The 23,713-nt window shown below is 39.0% G+C and overlaps 1 protein-coding gene across 1 annotated transcript in view; it reads left to right on the forward strand.

Moving 5' to 3' along the window:
• LOC128644276 (mesenteric estrogen-dependent adipogenesis protein) overlaps window positions 1-23,713 on the forward strand; it is an 83,767-nt gene that overhangs the window by 58,735 nt on the left and 1,319 nt on the right. The window contains exon 4 of the mRNA XM_053696950.1: window positions 1,062-1,247. Coding sequence (XP_053552925.1) covers window positions 1,062-1,247 — 186 coding nt within the window. The remainder of the gene's footprint in view (window positions 1-1,061; window positions 1,248-23,713) is intronic.

Here is a 23,713-nt window from a genome sequence, read left to right on the forward strand (position 1 = left end):
TATGTAATAAATAGTCTTGAGACACAGCGTAGGTTGCTTTTTTTAGGAGGGTTGTTGTATGTAAGTATGGGCTGAAGCCCCTGGTCTTTTGTATCCTACCAAGAACTCAGAATCATCTTACCTCTTTTCTCCATTTTCACTCTGCTACAAATAGCTTATTGGACATTCAAAGCCATCTACGCAAATTTAAATTTACTTTTTGGTTTGCTTTAAACATTTAAAAATATTTTTAAACCAACAGTTTTAAATAAGTTTATTACACAAATGTGACTTTATATGTTGCATTTTTAGACTTTGAAAATGTTTTTAATTTACAGCTGAACGGTTTTGATCATTAATGGTTTAAACCTCCCAACTTGTTATACACAGGCTGTGGCTGTATACATATCAGTCAGTGCTGGTTCTAGGTAGTTGCTGGGATGTGATATAACCCCATTGATTACAGTTTCATCCCAAAATTGAAAGGTATTAGCTGTCCTGCATTTGCATGACAGAGGCTTTTTTAAATGGCTATTGGTCTACACAGAACAATGAAAGAGGTAACGGAAGAAGGGGGTTAGGGTAAGAAATAAGGTATGAATAATTATTAAAATAAAAGGTTCCCCACACTGCACAATAAAGCTTTGCTGTGATCTATTGATTCCCCAAATGATATCCCTAGAAACTCCCCTGTTATCAGAGTATAAGTCAGAAAGTTAGATAAAATCCTATATCTGTTTCATTTGTTTCTGTTTGGGTCCGTACAATATCATAGATACATCAATGGGTAATCTTATAACAAGCAGACATTGGTACTTCTGAATAAAGTTTTACGCATTTGAAGTTTATTTATGTAGAAGTACTGTATATTTTTTTTCTAATGTGGTAGTATTTCTTAAATGTGATCTTTGGCCCTTCAAGTGAAAACTAACTTTGAAGGTCAGATATGCAAAACGTTTGGAACCCCTATGACTCTCTTTTACATCTACACCCTCTAATATATAACTGAAACTGATTTTTTTTTTACAAATATTTTACTTTTTTTCCATAGTAATAATATTATGCTGATCTCTGTTATTTAGATTGATTTAAAGGAAACTCTGCAGAAATGGACACAAGACCAAGGTTTTGCAATTACAGTTGGACCTCGTACTGTAACCCCAGATTGGCTGAACACAACATTTAACCTGAACTATGAAAGTGATGCATCTTGTGACTTTCCATATTGGTTTGGATTTAGCAAGAGGAGGTTTTCACTCCATGGAAAGGTCTGTATGAACATTTTAAATTTGTTTGTGAAATATGAACATATTAAAGCGATGTATTAGCGAAGCACTATAAAGTGAAGCACTGTAAAGTGAGATATACCTGTATATTATTAATATTAGTGAAAAGGAAATGAGGGCAAAGCAGTGATTTATTAATGTTAATGTGTCACTTTCGTGTCCCTACAGCAAAAATGTTATTATCAATATAGAAACATAGAAATATAGATATTGAGGGCAGATAAGAGTCATAGGCCCAGCAAGTCTGCCCCATATTACCTAACAGTATAAACTTATCTAGTTCATGCTTGTCCCATGCATTTTTAAAGTCCCCGACAGTGTTTGTCGGGGACTTTAAGAATGCCTGGGACAAGCATAAGGCTATCTTATGAACTAGATAAGTTTATACTGTTAGGTAATATCCAGCAGACTTGCTGGGCCTATGGCTCTTATCTGCCGTTAATATCTATGTTTCTATATTGATAATAACATTTTTGCTGTAGGGACACGAAAGTGATACATTAACATTAATAAATTACTGCTTTGCCCTCATTTCCTTTTCACTAATATTAATAATATACAGGTATACCTCACTTTACAGCGCTTCACTTTACAACGCTTCGATAATACAGCGATTTGTGGAGCTGAAGTTCAACCTCCAAGGATTTTGAAACAGTGCTGTAATCATCATGAGATTGTGACTGGCACCATTTTGTTATGTGCAGTTCACCCTGTTTACAGCATTAAAGTGCAATCTGAGTCTCAGTGTGTTAGTCTGGCAAATTTTACTACAGTAATTGTTACTATTTTACAGGTACAGTATTTATTAAATACTAATTGAATACTGTGCTGTGCTAGTATTAAACTAAACTTAGTACTATTGCCCCCCCCAACATATGTTAGTTCAAACATGTTTTCAAGTTTCTAAACACACTGGCAAGTGAAAAGAAAGTTTAAACCGCCTTGTTTCACTTTAAGGCGGTTTTCACTTTACAGCGGGGCTCCGTTCCTTAACCCGCTGTATAAGCGGGGTATACCTGTATATGCTACAGGCAAAGCATGTTCACAATATCTATGGTTTTCCTCAGACATAGCTACCTGTTTGAGAGGGACCGTTCATAATTTTGAGCTCTGTCCCTCTGAGGCAGCCATATTTCCCTGCTTGCAGAATTACCCTTAGCCCCACCCAAACACCACCACAAACTGTTCAGATACACCAACTGACCACCCAGAAATGCCCATGACCCCGCCCCTCCCAATACTGCACCACCAACATGAATGCGACGGCCTCCTCAACCTCCCTAGTCTCTAATAGCTTGCCCCATATATTGGGAAGTATGGATTTAAAATATCACTATGATACTTCTAAGAAAATGACAACTAAAAGGTATTACTACTTCTGAATACAATACTCTTGTTATTTTTGCATCAGAATCACTTCTAAGTTAAGTTTGGAAATTAAGCTAAAAAGACATGAAAGAAAAACAGAGAGTGCCACCATGTGTATTATCTAAGAGAGTAAACAACTCACAGATATGTTGAAACTTATATTTGAGGTGCTAAATCAGGCTTTCTGGGTATTCACAGCATATCAGTTTGCTGGCACCCGGCACAGCTTTCACCTGCCAGATCTCCTACAGAGAACTGTATACAAACAGCTAATGAAGTCAAGCAATCTGCTGCAAAGTGTCTCTCAGTCCAAAATTATGGCACTGGCTATTTCATTACACTACTGTGTGTTTAACCCCCGCAAAGAATCACTACTCGGGATCCACAGAGCACTGCTGGTCCAGAGCAGACACCACTGCTGACCCAATCAGCAACTCTAGTTACACAGCTGAGTCATGTGAGTAGCCAGTCATGCGAGTGATCCAATCAGCAGTGGTTCTGCTCAGGAGCAGCAGTGCTCTGTGGGTCCGGAGCAGTACTTTGCAGGGCTTAAACACACAGTAGTGTAGGGTCGATAGAGCATGTCATTGTAACGGAGAGGCAGTAGGATCCGCAATATCTTTTAGTTTTTCATAGACATCCTCATCTTAAAAATGTCGTCTAAATAATTCAGTCCAAGTTTAAGTCTAAATCAGCTATTTATTTTGCTTCTAGCCACTGCTTAAAACTGGTGCAACAACAACAACTGCTAACAACAACTGTCTTAGACAATACAGTTACTCAAAACTAACAGTTACTCAAAACTGAAGTTAACCCCTCCAGTACTGTTGCACCCTGTACCTATAATGGGCACAGGGAGACTTAACATAATGCCTGAATCCATAATCCGTAGGGAGGTTGACAGAGGGGTCTGTCACATGGCCCCCTCCTTGTGGGACACTTTGGCAGACCCGGCTTGACCCTTTGGCGGGTCAACTTGGGGATGACCGGACTAGGAGGTGGTAGGAATGTCAGTTTGCCGGGACAATCCATCTGCATTCCCCTTATGAGAGAGAATTCCTGTCCGTATAAATAAGGGTTCAACTTCTTCAGTGCCCAGACCAGGGCTAAACATTCCTTCAAGTTTTTGTTTTCAGAGACGCTTCTTTCCATTTGGAGACAAATCTCATCATCTTCTTTACAAGTTTTTTGTACCTGCTCTTTATAGGTATCCACAAGTCCTTCATACTGAAGTAGGGTGCCCTTGAGTTGCTGCACCTCACTATGAGCCAGCGTCAGCTTCTCCTCCAGTGTCACTAAGTTTGTCTTTAATGTTTCATGTTCCACTCTGAAGCTGGTGTTTTCTGCGGTCTGTCGGTGCTGCTTGTCTAGCAGAGATTCCCGTTCTAAATGCGATTTTTCCTCTGCGCTCCTCTTTTCTCCCGCTAGCATCGTTACATGATTATTTAACATGACCATTTCATCCTCTTCTCCTTCATCAGTGCATTGTAACGGGACTTCCACGTATCAATAGTGGACAGAGATTTACTGAGCTCAGCGTCCTGGGGCTCAGCAGCAGGTGGGTCAGTCTCTGTGGCACGGATCTGGGCAAGAGTAGTCACAGGGTTAACATTGGTGGGACCCATGGAAGCGTAGGCAGAAACAAGGGGGGCCAAGTCATTTCCAAGGAGAACATCAGCTGGTAAGTCCTTCATGACCCCCACATTCACATGTCTAGAGCCCACTCCCCAATCCAAATGTACCCGGGCAACAGGTAGGCGGAACACAGCGCCCCCTGCTACCCTCACAGCCACAGTGTCTCCGGTGTGCTGGTTCTCAGACACCAAGTTCTTTTGGAGCAAGGTCATGGTAGCACCAGTATGCCGTAGACCACTGACCTCCTTCCCATTCACTTCAACCAGTTGCCGGTGCTGTTGCCGGTTATCCCGGTGGGCAGCTTGCACAGGGTCTGCTTCATGTAGGATGCCCCAGCATTCTTCCTCCTCTATTCAGTGGGCAGTAGGCTGAGGGTTATGTGGGTTTCCGCCGGAGGGTCTCCTCCAGGACTGTGCTTGGTTTGCTCTGTTTAGGGGACACTCTGGTCTTTTGTGCCCTAGTCGCTTACATCCAAAGCACCGAATAGGCTGTGAGTAATCCCGTGAGTTGAACCGGGCTGTCTGAGGATAGTTCGTGGCTGAAGGCGGTGTGGTAGAGCGGTGCGCCGGGGGTTGGTAACTGTTGGGGTGTCTGTGGGTCTGTACTCCACTCTGGCAGGGATCTTAGTGGTAGCAGTGTCCAGTTTGCGGGCATCCGTATACTCATCTGCCAGGCGAGCAGCTTCATGCGGATAACTTGTGGAAGCAATGTTCCAACAGGAATAGCTGCAGCACCTCTTCCCCAGATACGGCTTGGCACCCCGCTATCCAGTGAGCTGCTGTGCGGTGCACCTTATATGCCCACTCGACGTAGGAATCTCCAGCTAGTTTAACAGTGTCTCTGAACTGCCTCCTGTATGCCTCCGGTGTAATCGCATACCTGGAGAGCAGAGTCTCTTTTACAACATTATAATCCCTGACTTCCTCATCTGGAATGGCCCGAAAAGCCTCGCTGGCCCGGCCGGATAATTTTCCGGATAATATCGTGACCCAGTCCTCTGCGGGTAACTTATGTAGTGCACATTGTCTCTCAAAATCCGCAAGGTACCTATCAATCTCTCCTTCTGTTTCAATGAAGTTTTTAAAAGCTGCAAAATGTACCTTTCTCTTTTCCACTGGGGTTGCTGTGACTTGGGCTGCTGCAGCGCTGCTTTGGCGAAGTAGGTTGGCATCCACAGCTGCTATGACCCGGTCGATAATTTCAGCAGTCGGGTTGGGGCCATAATGTCCGGTCTTATTTTAACCGCCCGGTCAAAGCTTGCTTCTTCAGGAGTTCTGTCTGATATGCTGGGCTCATTGGTTCCTTCAGGCCCTGGTACTCCGTCCATCTCGGTCAGTATTGTAATAATCTCCCTCTTCAAGAAGTCGCTTTTTTAAGTCCTGTAACAAGCAAGCTGTGTTCTCTGTCTGTCTGTCTGCTCAGTCTGATTATTGCTGTGTGTGCAGTAACTCACAATTATTCCTTGAAGCAACACTTTCCCTTCTACTTTACTTTTCCCAGACTTAACAGTATAACAACTCACTGTACAGTTGTTCTAGCAGGTCTTTAAGGGTGGCTCTTTTCAGCCTTTCATACTGTATTCCCATTAGGTCCGGATGTGTATTTGCTTGCCACCAATTGTAGCGGAGAGGCAGTAGGCTCCGCAATATCTTTTAGTTAGGCAGAGACATCCTCATCTTAAAAATGTTGTCTAAATAATTCAGTCCAAGTTTAAGTCTAAATCAGCTATTTATTTTGCTTCTAGCCACTGCTTAAAACTGGTGCAACAACAACAACTGCTCACAACTGTCTTAGACAATACAGTTACTCAAAACTAACAGTTACTCAAAACTGAAGTTAACCCCTCCAGTACTGTTGGATTTGCACCCTGTACCTATAATGGGCACAGGGTGACTTAACATAATGCCTGAATCCATAATCCGTAGGGAGGTTGACAGAGGGGTCTGTCACAGTCATTTTTTGACTATTGTGGCCCTTTAAATATAATTGTTCATACTACAGCATTGCCTTTAAATTAATTTCTAAAGAAAGACAGGGAGTGATTTTTAATACAATCTCTTTATTGTACGTCAATAAACTTAGAGTTAAAAAAAGTAAACTGGTTTGTCAGTTTGACATATTCACTACCATGAAACAACATGCATGTTAGAATAATAAACGTACAGTGCTTGACATGGGAATACGTCAGATCTACTAAATTGCATCTGATCATTTTCAGTTCTTTTTGTCAATAATGCTATGCATATGGCAAAAATGAACAATAACAAAGGCATGACAGATAATGGAAGAACAGGAATATCTACTTTGTTTTCTCCCCTGTGGCAAGAACTTAGCCTCTCTAGGTAAAACGTCACTGTACTCAAAAAAAAAAGAAAAGAAAAAAGAAAAATGTAATTAATCAAATTTAAGGAGCGTTTATTCAATTTTTCTTAAAGGGATATAAAACAGCCTATTTAGTTTTAATAAAGAAATCACTAAGCAGTGACTTATAGAGAAACAGGAAGTAAGGTTATTGCCCATGCTCAGAAGAGATAGAATACATCTTAAAAGGACAGTGAACACCTTGAAATGTTTATATAAAATGTTTATTTGTAAATAATGAAGCTACTTTGCAATGCAAAATATTTTAATTATTTCCACCCCCCTTTTCATGTACTTTGGCTCTGAAACTTTAGCAATTTCTAATACTCATGTATTTGTCATTTCAAGGCAAACTCTGCTACATATATGTCCCTTTATGGCTTTAATTGATAACAACTGTAAATAAATGCATTTTATACTAACTATACAACAGTTACTAGCGTTGTTGTCTGCTGACTAAACCCTAGATTGGCTCCTCCAAATAAGACAAATGGTGGAGTTTGCTATTGCAAAATGATTGCAGAAAAAAGGTTAATTTATTTTTAAAACATTAAAGGACCAGTTCACTCATAATAGGTTGGTAACCTAGCAGCAGCAGTGCAGTACTAAAACTTTAAATAGATTAATACCCCTAAAAATAGTATTTGTAAAAGTAAATTTTTTTACCTTTTAGAATTATGTAGCAAATGCTGTCCTCAACAATCCTGTAACGCTCAGATAAAAGGGCTGGGCAACAGCTTTATGTTAGCCGCCCCCTGATCCCTGAATCACATTCGCACAATTAATGTATGCAGCAATACCTTTTCAATAATAAATATATAGGGGTATATTTACCAATGTGCGAGCGGCACATCGCGGCACATCGATAAATGCTGACAGCATACGCTGTCAGCATTTATCATTGCACCAGCAGTTCTTGTGAACTGCTGGTGCAATGCCGCTCCCTGCAGATTCGCGGCCAATCGGCCGCTAGCAGGGGGTGTCAATCAACCCGATCGTATTCGATCGGGTTGATTTCTGTCCGCTGCCTCAGAGCAGGCAGACAAATTATGGAGCAGCGTACTTTAGACTGCTGCTTCATAACATCTTCAGAACTTCTGTTTCCGGCGACCCTGAAGGAGCTTGATAATAAATATGCTCCATAGTATGCAGTAGTATATAATATTATTTTGTTCTCTATATAATACATTATAAACCAAGGCACAAAAGCAATATGCACTTGATTATGTACTCACCTCTTCAGTTATAGTGAGCCCGCTCCTGCCGCTAACCGGTTGCACCCAGCCCTGATCCCAGGAATTTTGTTCTCCTCCTGTCCCTTTAAGACTTGACTGATAAGTAGGGTGACCATATCACCGCTTTAAAAAGGGACACATATGAAAAATACATGTCAGGGCTGTTTAAAAAAATGTGTTATATAAGAACCCTGACATATGTATTTTTCATGTGTCCCTTTTTAAAGCGGCAATATGGTCATCCTAAAGTTATTCTATAGCATCAGAACAGAAATGTCTTGAAATTCCATGGTTTTTACTGTCCCTTTAAATGCCACCATGTGCAAATAAATCTTCATGTCTGATTCCAACAGCCAAGCTTACAATTCAAGGCAGGTTTATCAACATGGAACAGACTCTGCAAACTGTAGCAACAAACTGTATCATGGGATAGGAGGACAAAAACTGGGGCTTTGGCTAGAAAAATGTGACATTTGGCAAATGTGATGTGTAGTAGGATATATTAGTACAGTAAAGAGACACATTGATGCTGGGGGTCGGCTTTGATAAAGAAGTCAGTTCATTTGAATTTGGTTTATCAGACCTCAGTTTTCTGTGGGATAAAATGATTGGGAATTCTAGAATCTGCTTGTTTATTTGGAACTCATACACAATATATCGCAGTTCCTTCTGAATGTGGTTGTACAATATATGGAAAGTGGTTCCAGATTACTTATTTTATCAGAGCTCCCATCTGCCCTGCATTCTGCATGATTCTCCTTATTCGGGAGAGCTGTCACCATGTACACTATTCTCCCTTCCATTTATTCATGTATTCCAGTTTGTTGTATTCACATTGGGTGCTTATATTAGTGATATATGTGATTTGCTCATCTTGGTAAAATCAGTCTGAAGATTTAAATATGCTAAATAAAAATGTTACAGAGGAGACTTTATGTACATTTAGGTCATTATCTGCCATCAAAATGTATGCAGAGCTGAGGGCCTCCGGCCTAGCAGGGCTAGCTATTGGCTTAGAGGTAGAAACGTCACCTCATTGGGAACATAGAGAACATTGGTATATTGGTGGATATTGGGGTGTATATATGTGGATATATTGGTAATAGAGAACATTGGTACATTAGTAGATATTGGGGTGGATATATGTGGATATTTTGGTAATAGACAAGATATGGTACATTAGTAGATATTGGGGTGGATATAAGTGGATATATTGGTAATAGAGTATATATGGTACATTGGTGGATATTTGGGTGTATATATGTAGATATATTGGTAATAAACAACATATGGTACATTAGTAGATATGGGGTGGATATATGTGGATATATTGGTAATAGAGTATATATGGTACATTGGTGGATATTGGGGTGTATATATGTGGATATATTAGTAATAGAGTACATTGGTACATTGGTGGATATCGGGGTGGATATATGTGGATATATTGGTAATAGAGTATATATGGTACATTAGTAGATATTGGGGTGTATATATGTGGAAATGTTGGTAATAGAGTATACTGGTAAATTGGTGGATATCGGGTGTATATATGTGGATATATTGGTAATAGAGTACATTGGTACATTGGTGGACATTGGGGTGTATATATGTGGATAGAGTGGTAATAGAGTACATTGGTATATTGATCAATATTCGGGTGTATATATGTTGATATATTGGTAATAGAGCACATTGTTATATTGGTGGATATTGGGGTGGATATATGTGTATTTAATGGTAATAGAGAACATTGTTATGTTGGTGGATATTGGGGTGTATATATGTGGATATATTGGTAATAGAATACATTGGTGGAATCTGGGGTGTATACATGTGGATATATCAGGGGCGGACTGACAAGACCTGGCTTCTTAAAGGGGCCCTATGCATCATACTGAAGCTGCATTTTTTTTTCTATTAAAAAAATGTATTACGTTTTTTTATTTTATTGCCTTGATTTTTTTTTTTGTGAGCGGGGGTGGCCTCACATGTGCGGCCAGTGCGGTGTATAAGTAACCAAATTCTTTTAAATATTTTCTACCGCCCTCTGCCACTAGAACTACAAAAGTTATATGACTGACAGTTTACAGTACAATAAGTCTGCGGTTCTAGTGCTTTGGGGCGAAGCTTGTGACGTTTTCCGCCAATAGCAATTGTAAGGAGGTGGAGTATGAGCTAGGGACAGCATTTTTATCCTCAATGTAGCCGTCAGTGTTCACGCCTTTGCAGGTTCTCCCAATACTTTGCTTGGGCACATTAAGAGTATAGTTGTTATCCTCGGGGGCGGAGATCTGCATGACAAACGCGCCGGGTTGTAACACTTCCCGTGCACATCCCTGACCCCTGAACACAAACAGCTCTGACCCGGGAGAGCAGGGTGTTTAAATGGATCGCCAACCCAGCCTAGCTATCTGGCTGCAACTGGAGATGTGTGCCATTGCCATACTGCTAACGAAAGGTGAGCTGCGGCGGTCTGTCCCGGTCTGCCTTTCTCCATTTAACGGCTGTGGCTTTGTTATAGGTGCTAGTGGCAGGTGGGGAGTCGTCCTGTCAGCCCCGACCACTGGATTAGTACTGCTGGCCCCAGGATGTCTTCAGGTAAGTCAGAAGCCAAATGCAGCACTCAACTATCTGCAAATCATCGTACTTTTATTAATCTCTGGCTGTTGGAAGTCCAAGATGTATTACTATTAATGGTGTAAAAAATTTACATACGTGTGAGCAGAATCATTACAGGTGGAGTTTTAATCATTTTTAATATCAGTGGTGTGTGGTTTGTTTATTGCTTAATGACTACTCATTATTAGGAAGTGGGATGTTTTACATATCAGTAGTTACAGGATGGACGTGGTTCGTTTGAGAACCATTGTGTGGTATGTATATTACCAGATAGCACAATACATATATTATAGAGGTCCCCTTTGCAACACACACAGCCCCCTCCCCAGATCCTTATATACAGATATATATTACAGAGGTTCCCTCTGTCACAAATACACCCCCCTCGCCAGTTCCTTATATACACATATATATATTTTAGAGGTTCAAGCAAGCAGATTGCAGTATTTTACTAATTACTTACACTGACTAATCTATTAATTTGAACTTCACTCAAATGCCTCACCTGACTCATACTAACCAGTCAAATGGTAATAATTATAAGAGCTTAAAGGGACATGAAACCTAAACATTTTCTTTCATGATTTAGATAGAGAATACCATTTTAAACAACTTACTAATTTATTTCTATTATCTAATTTGTTTCATTCTCTTTGTATCATTTGTTGAAGGAGCAGCAATGCACTACTCGTTTCTAACTAAACATATGGGTGAGCCAATGACAATCTGTATATATATGTATATATATATATATATATATATATATATATATATATATATATATATATATATATATATATTTATATATATATATGCATCCACCAATCAGCAGCGGGAACCTAGGTTCTTTGCTGCTCCTGAGCTTGCCTAGATAAATCTTTCAGCAAAGGATAACAAGAGAAGGAAGCAAATTAAATAATAGATGTAAATTGAAAAGTTGTTTAAAATTGCATCATCTATCTGAATCATGAAAGAAAAAAATTGGGTTTCATGTCCCTTTAAGTCAAACTGTTTGACTGCTTTGATAAGTAAATGCATGGCCATCACCCCCAAGAGCAATATAAATGGAGGAAGGTGGGTATTAAACAGGCCCTCATCCGTTTGCATTCATGTCATTCCAATGACAGCTTGTCAAAAATGGCTGCTTTATCAGTAGAACAGAAGTGCTCGATACCCAATATTAAAAAAAATGTAAGCAATAACAATACTTTAAAATCACTTCATAGCACCTATAGTTTTAGGGGGGCTGTGTGTGTGACAGAGAGAACATCGATTGTCATTGGCTCCATATGTTCAGTTAGAAACCAGTAGTGCATTGCTGCTCCTTCAACAAATGGTACCAAGAGAATGAACCAAATTTGATAATAAGTGTAAACTGGAAAGTTGTTTAAAATTGTATGCTCTATCTAAATCATGAATTTTATTTATTTTTTTTTGGGGGGGGGGGGTTTATGTTCCTTTAAAGTTTAATTTTGACTTTACCTTTAAAATTAATTTCTTTAAACCTGCCCTGGTTTCAGTTAAATGGAGATAGTTTTATCTTTATTTAGTATAGACACCTACTTATAGGATCATGCATCTCTTATTGAAAGGAAATATACAAATACAAATGATTTTACCTCTTTAGCTGCCAGTAACAAATTATTTTACCCCCTTGTTTGCCCCTTATTACTTTCTGCTCCATACTGTAGTGCATATTGGCATGGTGATTTTTTGTTGTTGGCATAAGCACTTGCTAATTTACAATATTTAGTTCTTATTAAAAATATTTAAGAAAAAAAATTGTCTCTTTATATGGCAATTAAAAACAAGGGGAGGGGCATATAAAGTGGGAGGGGCAAGGGAGGTGGGAGGGGCACAGGAGATTGGAGAGGCAATGGGGTGGAGGAGGGGCAGAGGAGGTAAGTGGAGCAAAGAGGGGGTTGGGGGCCCTGCCACACTTTTGCCCGGGGGCCCTGGTTGTTCTTAGTCCGCCCCTGATTGGTAATAAACTACATATGGTACATTGGTAGATATTGGGGTGTATATATGTGGATATATTGGTAATTGAGCACATTGGTAGATATACTGTCCTCACTACTGATAGCTAGACAGCTAGTTAACAAAACAGACAGAAATAGCTTTGTGTTTATTCCAAACTGATTTTACTTCTGAATAGTTATTCTTTTTGGTTGTAAAACTGCAATACAATCAGATAAATAGAAATTACAATATGTACTTACACGTGGTGCTTTCAATACATACAATGATACATGGAGCTCACATTTAAACCGTACAGCAAAATAACAATGCAATTCATGGAGCTCACATTTAAACCTTACAGCAAAATAACAATGCAATTCAAATGTACAATGAACTCTTAGCAAACAATAAATAACTTACAGGCATATGTATATCTAGAGGCAAATATAAAGAGCTAGTTTTATATGCTTCTTGAAGCTAAGATGGCTGCTGTGAAACTGAAAGTAAAAACTTTTTATTGACAATTGAGAACTTTATTAACAAAAGACAGGACACTTCCTGATTCATTCTTGAGAGGAACTAAACTGTAATTACAATATAAACCCACCAGATGTCATCAACATAATAACCATATAATAGACAGAACACTCCCCGCCTGGTATAAACATATACCACTATTACATGATCTATAAATTATTATTAAATTCAACCAGCTAACTCTTTACTTTGAAAAAGAACAATCAAATATGACACAGGTCTGAAATATACTTTAGCAGTCCCTTGCTTAATGATTTTGACTTCTACTTTGCGAATTTTACCGTCACCACTAAGAATGGTTTTTACAATAAGACCCATTGGCCATTCATTGTGCTTTACTTGGGAGTCTTTCAACAATACGAGATCTCCTTTTTGAACATTTGGTTTCTCCTCTATCCACTTTCTTCTTGTTTGGAGTGATGACAGGTACACTTGCCTCCAATGTTTCCAAAAGGTATCAGCAAGATTCTGAACTTGCTTCCACTGGCACTTGTAAAGTTCTTTTGGAGCTGATATTGCAAAAGCCTTTTGAGTCAAGAGCATTGCTGGTGTAAGAATTTAGGGTCTCTCAGGGTCTGTTATAGAAACCAATGGTCTAGCATTTATTATAGTTTTAACTTCAGCCATCAATGTAGTAAGCACTTCATGGGACAGTCAAGTGTTTTTGCTTTGCATCAACATTGAGTCTAGAATACGTCTAGCCACACCAATCATTCTCTCCCACACTCCTCCCATATGAGATGAGTGGGGGGCATTGAAAGTCCAGGTGCATCCCTGATCCAGTAGGTAGTTTTGAATCTCAGGATCATCTGGGTTAATTTGTAGTTCCTTACAGGCTCCTACAAAGTTTGTCCCTTTGTCAGATCGGAATTGCTTAACTGGTCCATGAAGGGAAAGAAATCTTCTCAGAGCATTAATGAAGCTTGAAGATGACATAGATTCAATCAGCTCCAAATGAACTGCTCTAGTGCTTAAACAAGTGAACATCACAGCCCATCTCTTACTCTCTGCAGAATGTCCTCTAGTATAGCGAGATACTACATTCCAAGGACCAAAAACATCAAGCCCTACATGTGAGAATGGAGGAGCTACAGTAAGTCTGTCTGTTGGAAGATCTGACATTTTCTGTTCCTGCAGCCTTCCTCTCAGCTTCTTACAGGTGACACACTTGTGAACAACACTGGAAATTAGTTTTTTAGCTCTAATGATCCACAAGCCAGCTGAACATAGAGCACCTTCAGTGAAATGACGACCTTGATGTGCTACCTTTTCATGATAATGTTTAACTAAGAGTGTAGCTATGTGATGGTTGGCAGGAATTATAAGAGGATGTTTCTCATTTTCCGTCATGTCTGCATTAAGCAAACGCCCTCCTACTCTAATCAATCCGTCTTTGTCAATTATAGGATTCAAATATTTGATTGGGCTTTGATCAGGGATATTTTTTTCTTTTAATAAAGACCTTTTCTCTACCGAAAACACCTCTTGTTGGATACATTTGATAATCACTGTTTCAGCTTGCAAGAAATCTAATGAATGGCATAACCCTTTGCAGCAATGCCAGCCTGTACATGACTCCTTTTGAGTGCTGCTAGAAAATGACTTGGCAATGTGAATGAGTGTTGCTATACCTCTCACAAGGGACTTCCACTTTAAGAATCTGAGAAATCTATGTGAGTCTAACTGGCGTTCATACACTTCACTTATTAAAGCTCAGGTCTGATCTCACTGTCATAATCTGGTTCAATGAGGTCAAATACTTTAGCTTCAGATTGATCACTTGTATCTACCTGATGTAAGAAATCTGGGCCTGAGAACCAGTTGGTATGTTTTAGGTGAGCTGCCTGAATTGGTCTTGTACCATGATCTGCTGGATTCTGACTGGTGTTAATAAAATGCCACTGATCTTGATTAGTAGATTTTCGAATACAAATTATTCTGTTTGAGACATATACATGAAATCTCCTACAAGTATTGTGAATAGAACCTAACACAATTTTGCTATCAGTGTAATATTTAACTGCATAAAGTTCAATGTCCATTTCTTAATTTATAAATTCAGCTAGCTCAACTGACAAAACAGCAGCACATAATTCTAGACGTGACACTGTATGGGCTGGTCTTGGAGCTAGTTTAGATTTGCCCATAATAAAGCCTAAATGACATTGACCACTACTGTCTATGACTCTGAGATATGCCACAGCTGCTATCGCTACAGTAGAAGCATCAGAAAAAACACATACCTCCTTTCTCACTATGGACGATAGTGACACCGGCACATAGGGTCTGGGAATACTGAGATTTTCAAGATGGATCAAGTCTTCTGTCCATGCTCTCCATTGAGCTTCTCTATCTGGTAAGAGTGGGGAATCCCAGTCACATTGGTCTGTTGAGAGTTCTCTGACTAAAGATTTACCTTGCATAGTGATTGGAGATGCAAACCCAAGTGGGTCATAAAGACTGTTTACTGTAGCCAGGATACCTCTCTGTGTGAAAGGTTTTAACTTGTTAGACACTTGAAAAGTGAAACTCTCGGTCTGTAAGTTCCAACTTACTCCCAAGCTCCTTTGGAGGGGTAGAGGATCGACACCTAAAACAAGGTCCTTTAGATCTTTAGCTCTGTCATCTGTGGGAAATACTATCATTACTGGACTTCTGTTGGATGCCACTTTGTGTAGCTTGAGATTTGATCCTGTGTAGCATGTCCTTAGCCCTCTGCAGGAGGCTGACTGCTTCAGCTTCAGTAGGCACAGATGCGAGTCCATCATCTACATAGAAATTCCTCAAGATAAACTGTTCTACATCTTCACCATACTCACTCTTTCCTTGCTTTGCTATTTGTCTTAGACCATAAATGGCTATGGCTGGAGAAGGGCTGTTTCCAAAGACATGTACCTTCATCCTGAACTCTGTAATTATTTTGGTAAGGTCATTGTCACGAAACCAAAGAAATCTCAAATAGTTACGGTGATCTTCTCTAACCATGAAACAGTAAAACATTTGTTGTACATCAGTGGTAATTGCAACCTGCTCTTTGCGGAAACTTAAAAGGACACCTAGTAGTGAGGAGTGTGTCATTCAGTGAGATGCCTTCAAACTGAGCACTTGAGTCAAAAACTACTCTGATCTGTCCTGGCTTCTGAGGGTGATAGACACCAAAGATTGGTAGGTACCAACACCCCTCACCTGGTTCCAATGGTGGGGCAGGTTCTGCTTGGTTATGGTCAAAGATCTTTTTCATAAAGTTAACAAAATGTTCCTTCATTTCAGGTTTTTTCACAAAGGAACACTGTAGGGCAAGAAGTCTTTTCTGGGCTTGCTCTATGTTGTTTGGTAGTCTAAGACGAGGTGAGTGAAATGGTAGGGGTGCTATCCAGTAATTTGCTTCATCAATAAACATCTCTTTTTCAACTACATCAAGGAACATACCATCTTGAATAGACATAGCAGGTCTGTCATCGTTTGGAGTAGTAACAAACACATTATCATCTAAACTGTCCACATTGTGAGTTGCAGTTCCTAAATAACACAATGAGGGGGTCTATGGCTGTTGTTTATAAGCATTAAAAGTCTCTTTATACCTGTATATAGCTAGTGCATGGGCTGAACAGGGAAGTGTGTCCACTAGGCAGCACATTTGTCTTGAAAGAGTTCACATCTGCTGGTCTAGGCGCTCCTCCTAAGCATACTTCCCCAACTATGACCCAACCTAAATCTAAATGTTGTGCATAAGGACTATTGTGAGGCCCATTAAGCTGCTCGCGTACTTTGTGCACCTTCAGAATGTCTCTTCCTAACAAAAGAAGTATTTGTGCGTTAGGGTCAAGTGCTGGGATCTTGTCTGTTAAGGATTTCAGATGGGGGAAATGCTGTGTAATCTCAGGTGTTGGAATTTCTGACTTGTCATCAGGTATCATGTCACATTCAATGAGTGTGGGGAGTTTCATGTGTGTTTTCCCATCAATAGACTGAACAGTGAAGTTGGATACCCTATGCCCTGTTTTCTCTGTAATGCCTGAGCATGTTCTTAGAGTGTAGGAAAATATTTCACCACTAATGTTAAACACATAAAAAAACTCTGATTTGGCTAAAGAACGGTTACTTTGATCGTCTAACACTGCATACATCTTTACAGAACAGTCAGGTTTATTAGAGGGATATACAGTCACTAAACAAATCTTGGAACATGATCTGGGCCTTGTCCCTTTCCCGCATACCTCAGTACACTTGGATACGACAGTGGGTGGAGTATCTTCCTCTTGCTCCCTGCCTTGCTCTCTCTTAGGTAAAGGAGTCTCTACTACCCAGGGAGCTGGACCTGGATGCAACGCTGAAGTATGCTGGTCACTGTTGCATTCTCTGCATCTAATGTTATTTTTGCAGTCTTTGACGATGGGTCTGGGGGATGCACAACATCTAAAGCAGATAGAATTCTCCTTCAGGTAAGCTTTACATTCATCAATGTGCTTGCTTCTGAACCCACGACACTTTGACAGTGGGTGTGGTTTATTATGAATTGGACATGGACTGTCTGATTCCATGGATTTCCATGCAGGGCTGTTCACTTGTGGAGTTGCATTAGTAGCTGACACTTCTGTCTTTCTTACTGACACTGTTGGTCTGTTACTGTACCTTGTTCCTGTCTTCTCTTTATTTACTGGAACTTGGTTGCTGCACATTGAGAATATGAAGCTTGGATCATTTCTGGTCTTTGCTTGGTTGACAATAAATCTGGTGAAGAAACTGAATGGTGGAAAGGAGACATGATGGTCTTCTTTATACTTGGAACCTTGAAAAAATCAATTTTTCTTGCAGGCTATATGGCAGTTTTTCAATAATTGGTTTGATGCCACAAGCTGTGTCTAGGTATGCCAGTCCTGGCAAATAGCCTCCTGTCTTAGCTGCATTCACCTCCAACAACATGTCACCGAGTTCTCTTAACTTTATGTTGTCTTTGTTTGAGATTTTGGGGAAGTTTTCTAGCTTCTTTAACACTGCATGCTCAATAGCTTCAGGGCTGCCATAACATTCTTCTAGTCTCTGCCATACCATTTTAACTCCATCAATTGGGTTATGAACATGCACTGACCTGATTCTCTTAGCCTGTTGAGATGACTCTGGTCCAAGCCACTTAGTCAAAAGATCTAGTTCTTCTCTGGCTGTAAGATTAAGATCTCTGGTGACACCTTGGAATGATGTCTTCGATGCCCAGTCGTTCTCTGGTCGATCATCAAATGTTAGTAGCCCTGTACTCACTAACTCTTGACGAATCAGGTGCTTTGCTAGGTCAGTAGTCTCTGAAGATCCTAATGTACTATTTCTGAGAGGGGATATGTGAGAGTCCATATAATGTGATGGATGTTGTGGATCAGCGCAGCCTCTGCTTTCTTGAAAGCGCACCCTTGGTGTTGAGACATTTGCAGTGTCAGTCTGGGAAGGAGGGTGCAGGTCAGGAATACTTGGAGTGGACTGTAAATATGTTGAGCCAGGAAACTGTAGTATTATGCTGGACATAGGTTGGATAGGAGCATGCTCTGTTTTATCTTGGTCCAGAGCATGGTTCTGTACATACTCACGAGTCCTTTGTACTGAATCATGGGTAGTTATTTCTGCAAAATCTTGAAGTGGTTCATCTTCTAGTTCAGCTGCTGCTTCATAGACTGCTGCTTCTGCAGATGCTGCAACTGCTGCCCTTTGAATCTTTAGCACATGCATATTAGCTTCTAACTCTGCCTTGCATTGCGCTGTTTCAGCTTCACACCTTGCTGTCTCTGCTTCCATATCTACTTTGTGCCTAGCTGCCTCTGCTTCTAGTGCTGCTTTCTGCTTTATCATGTCTGCTTCTTTTTCAGCATAAGAAACTTGTACCTGAGCTGTTTGCGCTTTAGTACGGGCTCTGAGTCCTGCAGAACTGGCTGATGATCTGCAAGAGCGCATGGAATATTTAGAGCCAGAGGCATAGGATCTGGTCTCTAAAGTTTGCTGCGTCATATCAACACTTATCTTGGTTCATAGTGATCAGGTTAAAGTAGCACAATATTTTAAATGCAGTTCTTGTGCAAATTATTTTTACTGCCTTTCACTTTAAATTGCAGGTCTTGTATGTTTGCTTGTTATTTACTGCTTTTTACTTTAAAACCTTTGTATCTTGCTTGTTATTGCTTCTCACTTTACAAGGCAGCTAGCTCTGTATCTTCCCTTGATATAGCCTGCCTTTTTACTATACTATCCTCACTACTGATAGCTAGACAGCTAGTTAACAAAACAGACAGAAATAGCTTTGTGTTTATTCCAAACTGATTTTACTTCTGAATAGTTATTCTTTTTGGTTGTAAAACTGCAATACAATCAGATAGATAGAAATTACAATATCTACTTACACGTGGTGCTTTCAATACATACAATGATACATGGAGCTCACATTTAAACCTTACAGCAAAATAACAATGCAATTCATGGAGCTCACATTTAAACCTTACAGCAAAATAATAATGCAATTCAAATGTACAATGAACTCTTAGCAAACAATAAATAACTTACAGGCATATGTATATCTAGAGGCAAATATGAAGAGCTGGTTTTATATGCTTCTTGAAGCTGCTGTGAAACTGAAAGTAAAAACTTTTATTGACAATTGAGAACTTTATTAACAAAGGGCAGGACACTTCCTGATTCCTTCTTGAGAGGAACTAAACTGTAATTTCAATATAAACCCACCAGATGCCATCAACATAATAACCATATAATAGACAGAACAGTAGCTATTTGGGTGTTTATATGTGGCTATATTGGTAATAGACTACATATATATATATATTTAGTGTATATATGGATATGTTGGTAATAAAAAGTACATTGGTAGATATTTGGGTGTATATACAGGGAGTGCAGAATTATTAGGCAAGTTGTATTTTTGAGGATTCATTTTATTATTGAACAACAACCATGTTCTCAATGAACCCAAAAAACTCATTAATATCAAAGCTGAATATTTTTGGAAGTAGTTTTTAGTTTGTTTTTAGTTTTAGCTATTTTAGGGGGATATCTGTGTGTGCAGGTGACTATTACTGTGCATAATTATTAGGCAACTTAACAAAAAACAAATATATACCCATTTCAATTATTTATTTTTACCAATGAAACCAATATAACATCTCAACATTCACAAATATACATTTCTGACATTCAAAAACAAAACAAAAACAAATCAGTGACCAATATAGCCACCTTTCTTTGCAAGGACACTCAAAAGCCTGCCATCCATGGATTCTGTCAGTGTTTTGATCTGTTCACCATCAACATTGCATGCAGCAGCAACCACTGCCTCCCTGACACTGTTCAGAGAGGTGTACTGTTTTCCCTCCTTGTAAATCTCACATTTGATGATGGACCACAGGTTCTCAATGGGGTTCAGATCAGGTGAACAAGGAGGCCATGTCATTAGATTTTCTTCTTTTATACCCTTTCTTGCCAGCCACGCTGTGGAGTACTTGGACGCGTGTGATGGAGCATTGTCCTGCATGAAAATCATGTTTTTCTTGAAGGATGCAGACTTCTTCCTGTACCACTGCTTGAAGAAGGTGTCTTCCAGAAACTGGCAGTATGACTGGGAGTTGAGCTTGACTCCATCCTCAACCCGAAAAGGCCCCACAAGCTCATCTTTGATGATACCAGCCCAAGCCAGTACTCCACCTCCACCTTGCTGGCGTCTGAGTCGGACTGGAGCTCTCTGCCCTTTACCAATCCAGCCACGGGCCCATCCATCTGGCCCATCAAGACTCACTCTCATTTCATCAGTCCATAAAACCTTAGAAAAATCAGTCTTGAGATATTTCTTGGCCCAGTCTTGACGTTTCAGCTTGTGTGTCTTGTTCAGTGGTGGTCGTCTTTCAGCCTTTCTTACCTTGGCTATGTCTCTGAGTATTGCACACCTTGTGCTTTTGGGCACTCCAGTGATGTTGCAGCTCTGAAATATGGCCAAACTGGTGGCAAGTGGCATCTTGGCAGCTGCACGCTTGACTTTTCTCAGTTCATGGGCAGTTATTTTGCGCCTTGGTTTTTCCACACGCTTCTTGCGACCCTGTTGACTATTTTGAATGAAACGCTTGATTGTTCGATGATCACGCTTCAGAAGCTTTGCAATTTTAAGAGTGCTGCATCCCTCTGCAAGATATCTCACTATTTTTGACTTTTCTGAGCCTGTCAAGTCCTTCTTTTGACCCATTTTGCCAAAGGAAAGGAAGTTGCCTAATAATTATGCACACCTGATATAGGGTGTTGATGTCATTAGACCACACCCCTTCTCATTACAGAGATGCACATCACCTAATATGCTTAATTGGTAGTAGGCTTTCGAGCCTATACAGCTTGGAGTAAGACAACATGCATAAAGAGGATGATGTGGTCAAAATACTCATTTGCCTAATAATTCTGCACTCCCTGTATGTGGATATATTAGAAGTAGAGAACATTGTTATATTGGTGGATATTGGGGTGTGTATATATATATATATATATATATATATATATATATATATATATATATATATATATATATATATATATATATATTAGTAATAGAGTACATATGGTACATTAGTGGAAATTGGGGGGGTATATATCTAGATACTGTATATTGGTAATAGAGTATATATGGTAGTTTGGTGTATATATTGGGGTGTGTAGATGTGGATATATTGGTAATAGAGTACAATGGTATATTGGTGGATTTTAGTGTGTATATATGTGGATATATTGGTAATAGAGCACATTGGTATATTGGTGGATATCAGTGTGTATTTATGTGGATATACTGTATTGGTAATAGAGAACATTGGTATATTGGTGGATATCAGTGTGTATTTATGTGGATATATTGGTAATAGAGAACATATTGTGCATTTGTGGATATTGGGGTGTATATAAGTTGATATATTGTAAACAGAGAACATTGGTACATTGATGGATATTAGGGAGTAAATATGTGGATATATTGGTAATAGAGTACATATGACACATTGGTGGATATTGGGGTGTAGATATGTGGATATATAGGTAATAGAGTACATATGGTACATTGGTGGATATTGGGGTGGATATATGTGGATATATGTGGATATATTGGCAATAGAGTACATATGGTACATTGATGGATATTGGGGTGTATGTATGTGGATATATTGGCAATAGAGTACATATGGTACATTGATGGATATTGGGGTGTATATATGTGAATATATTGGTAATAGAGTACATATGGTACATTGGTGGATATTGGGGTATATATGTGGATATATTGGTAATAGACTACATATGGTACATTGGTGGATATTGGGGTGTATGACATTTATTGGATATTACCTAGCAGCATGTTATGTATTGCTCTTGCCTCGTAGACTTTGTACCTGTAAACCAATAAAAAAAAAATGAAATGCTGATGCACAGAGCACTCGAAGCATATGTGTGTATGCCACTGAAAAACAATAAAAACCTTTACTAGAAGCATTTTTGCTAATGGAAATATATTGCAAAAAAATATATATTTAAATGGACAGTTATTGTTTAAAAAGATAGATAACGCCTTTACTACCCATTCCCCAGCTTTGCATAACGAACATTGTTATATTAATATACTTTATAACATTAAAACCCTCTAAATGTCTGCCTGTTTCTAAGCCACAACAGACAGCCTCTTATCACATACTTTTTTATTAGCTTTTCACAACAAACCACTGCTAATTCATGTGTGCCATATAGATAACATTGTGCTCACTCCCGTGGAGTTGTGCAGGTCACAGCACTAATTGGTTAAAATGTAAGTCAATATATAATAAATAAATAGCCCTGAGATAAGGGGCTGTTTGCAGAGGCTTATAAACAAGGTAATCACAGAGGTAAAGTATCTTTATATAACCATGTTGGCTATGCAAAACTGGGGAATGGATAATACAGGGATTATCTATCTTTTTAAACAATAACATTTTTGGAGTAGTCTGTCCATTTAAAATTAAAAAGGGCCCATGCACACTTCAATGTTAACCTTTTTTTATCCCTTTAAATAAAAATAATAAAGGAAATTAACTTCCAATGACAGCTTGTCAAAAACGGCTGCTTTATCAGTAGAACAGAAGTGCTCGATACCCAATATTAAAAAAAATGTAAGCAATAACAATACGTTAAAATCACTTCATAGCACCTATAATTTTAGTAAAGAATTGCTTATAATAAATAGTGTAGATCTGCACAAATCCTAAAATGTACAATATAGGAATCTTAGATTAATTGTGTATGTTGCATGAATACAAATAATCAAACTTAAATATTTTAAAAGGTTTTGATTCATATAAAGCAACTCTCTAATTTACCCATATTATCAATTTTTCTTTGATCTCTTGGTATCTTTATTTGAAAAGCAGGAATTTATACTTAGGAGCCAGCCCATTTTTGGTTCAGTACCTGGGTAACACTTGCCGATTGGTGGCTTAATATAGCCACCAATGAACAAGTGCTACCCAGGGTGCTGAACCTTAAATTCGCTGGCTCCTAAGATTACACACCTGCCTTTTTTAAATAAAGATACCAATAGAATGAAGAAAAATTGATAATAGGAGCAAATTAAAAAGTTGCTTAAAATTGCATGCTCTATCAGAATCAGGAAAGAAAAATTTGGGTTTCATATCCCTTTAATATTGTAAAGTATAATTTTAATGTTATTAAATATGCTGTTTT

Source organism: Bombina bombina, unplaced genomic scaffold, assembly GCF_027579735.1.
Source record: "Bombina bombina isolate aBomBom1 unplaced genomic scaffold, aBomBom1.pri scaffold_572, whole genome shotgun sequence".
NCBI classification, from domain to species: Eukaryota; Metazoa; Chordata; class Amphibia; order Anura; family Bombinatoridae; genus Bombina; species Bombina bombina.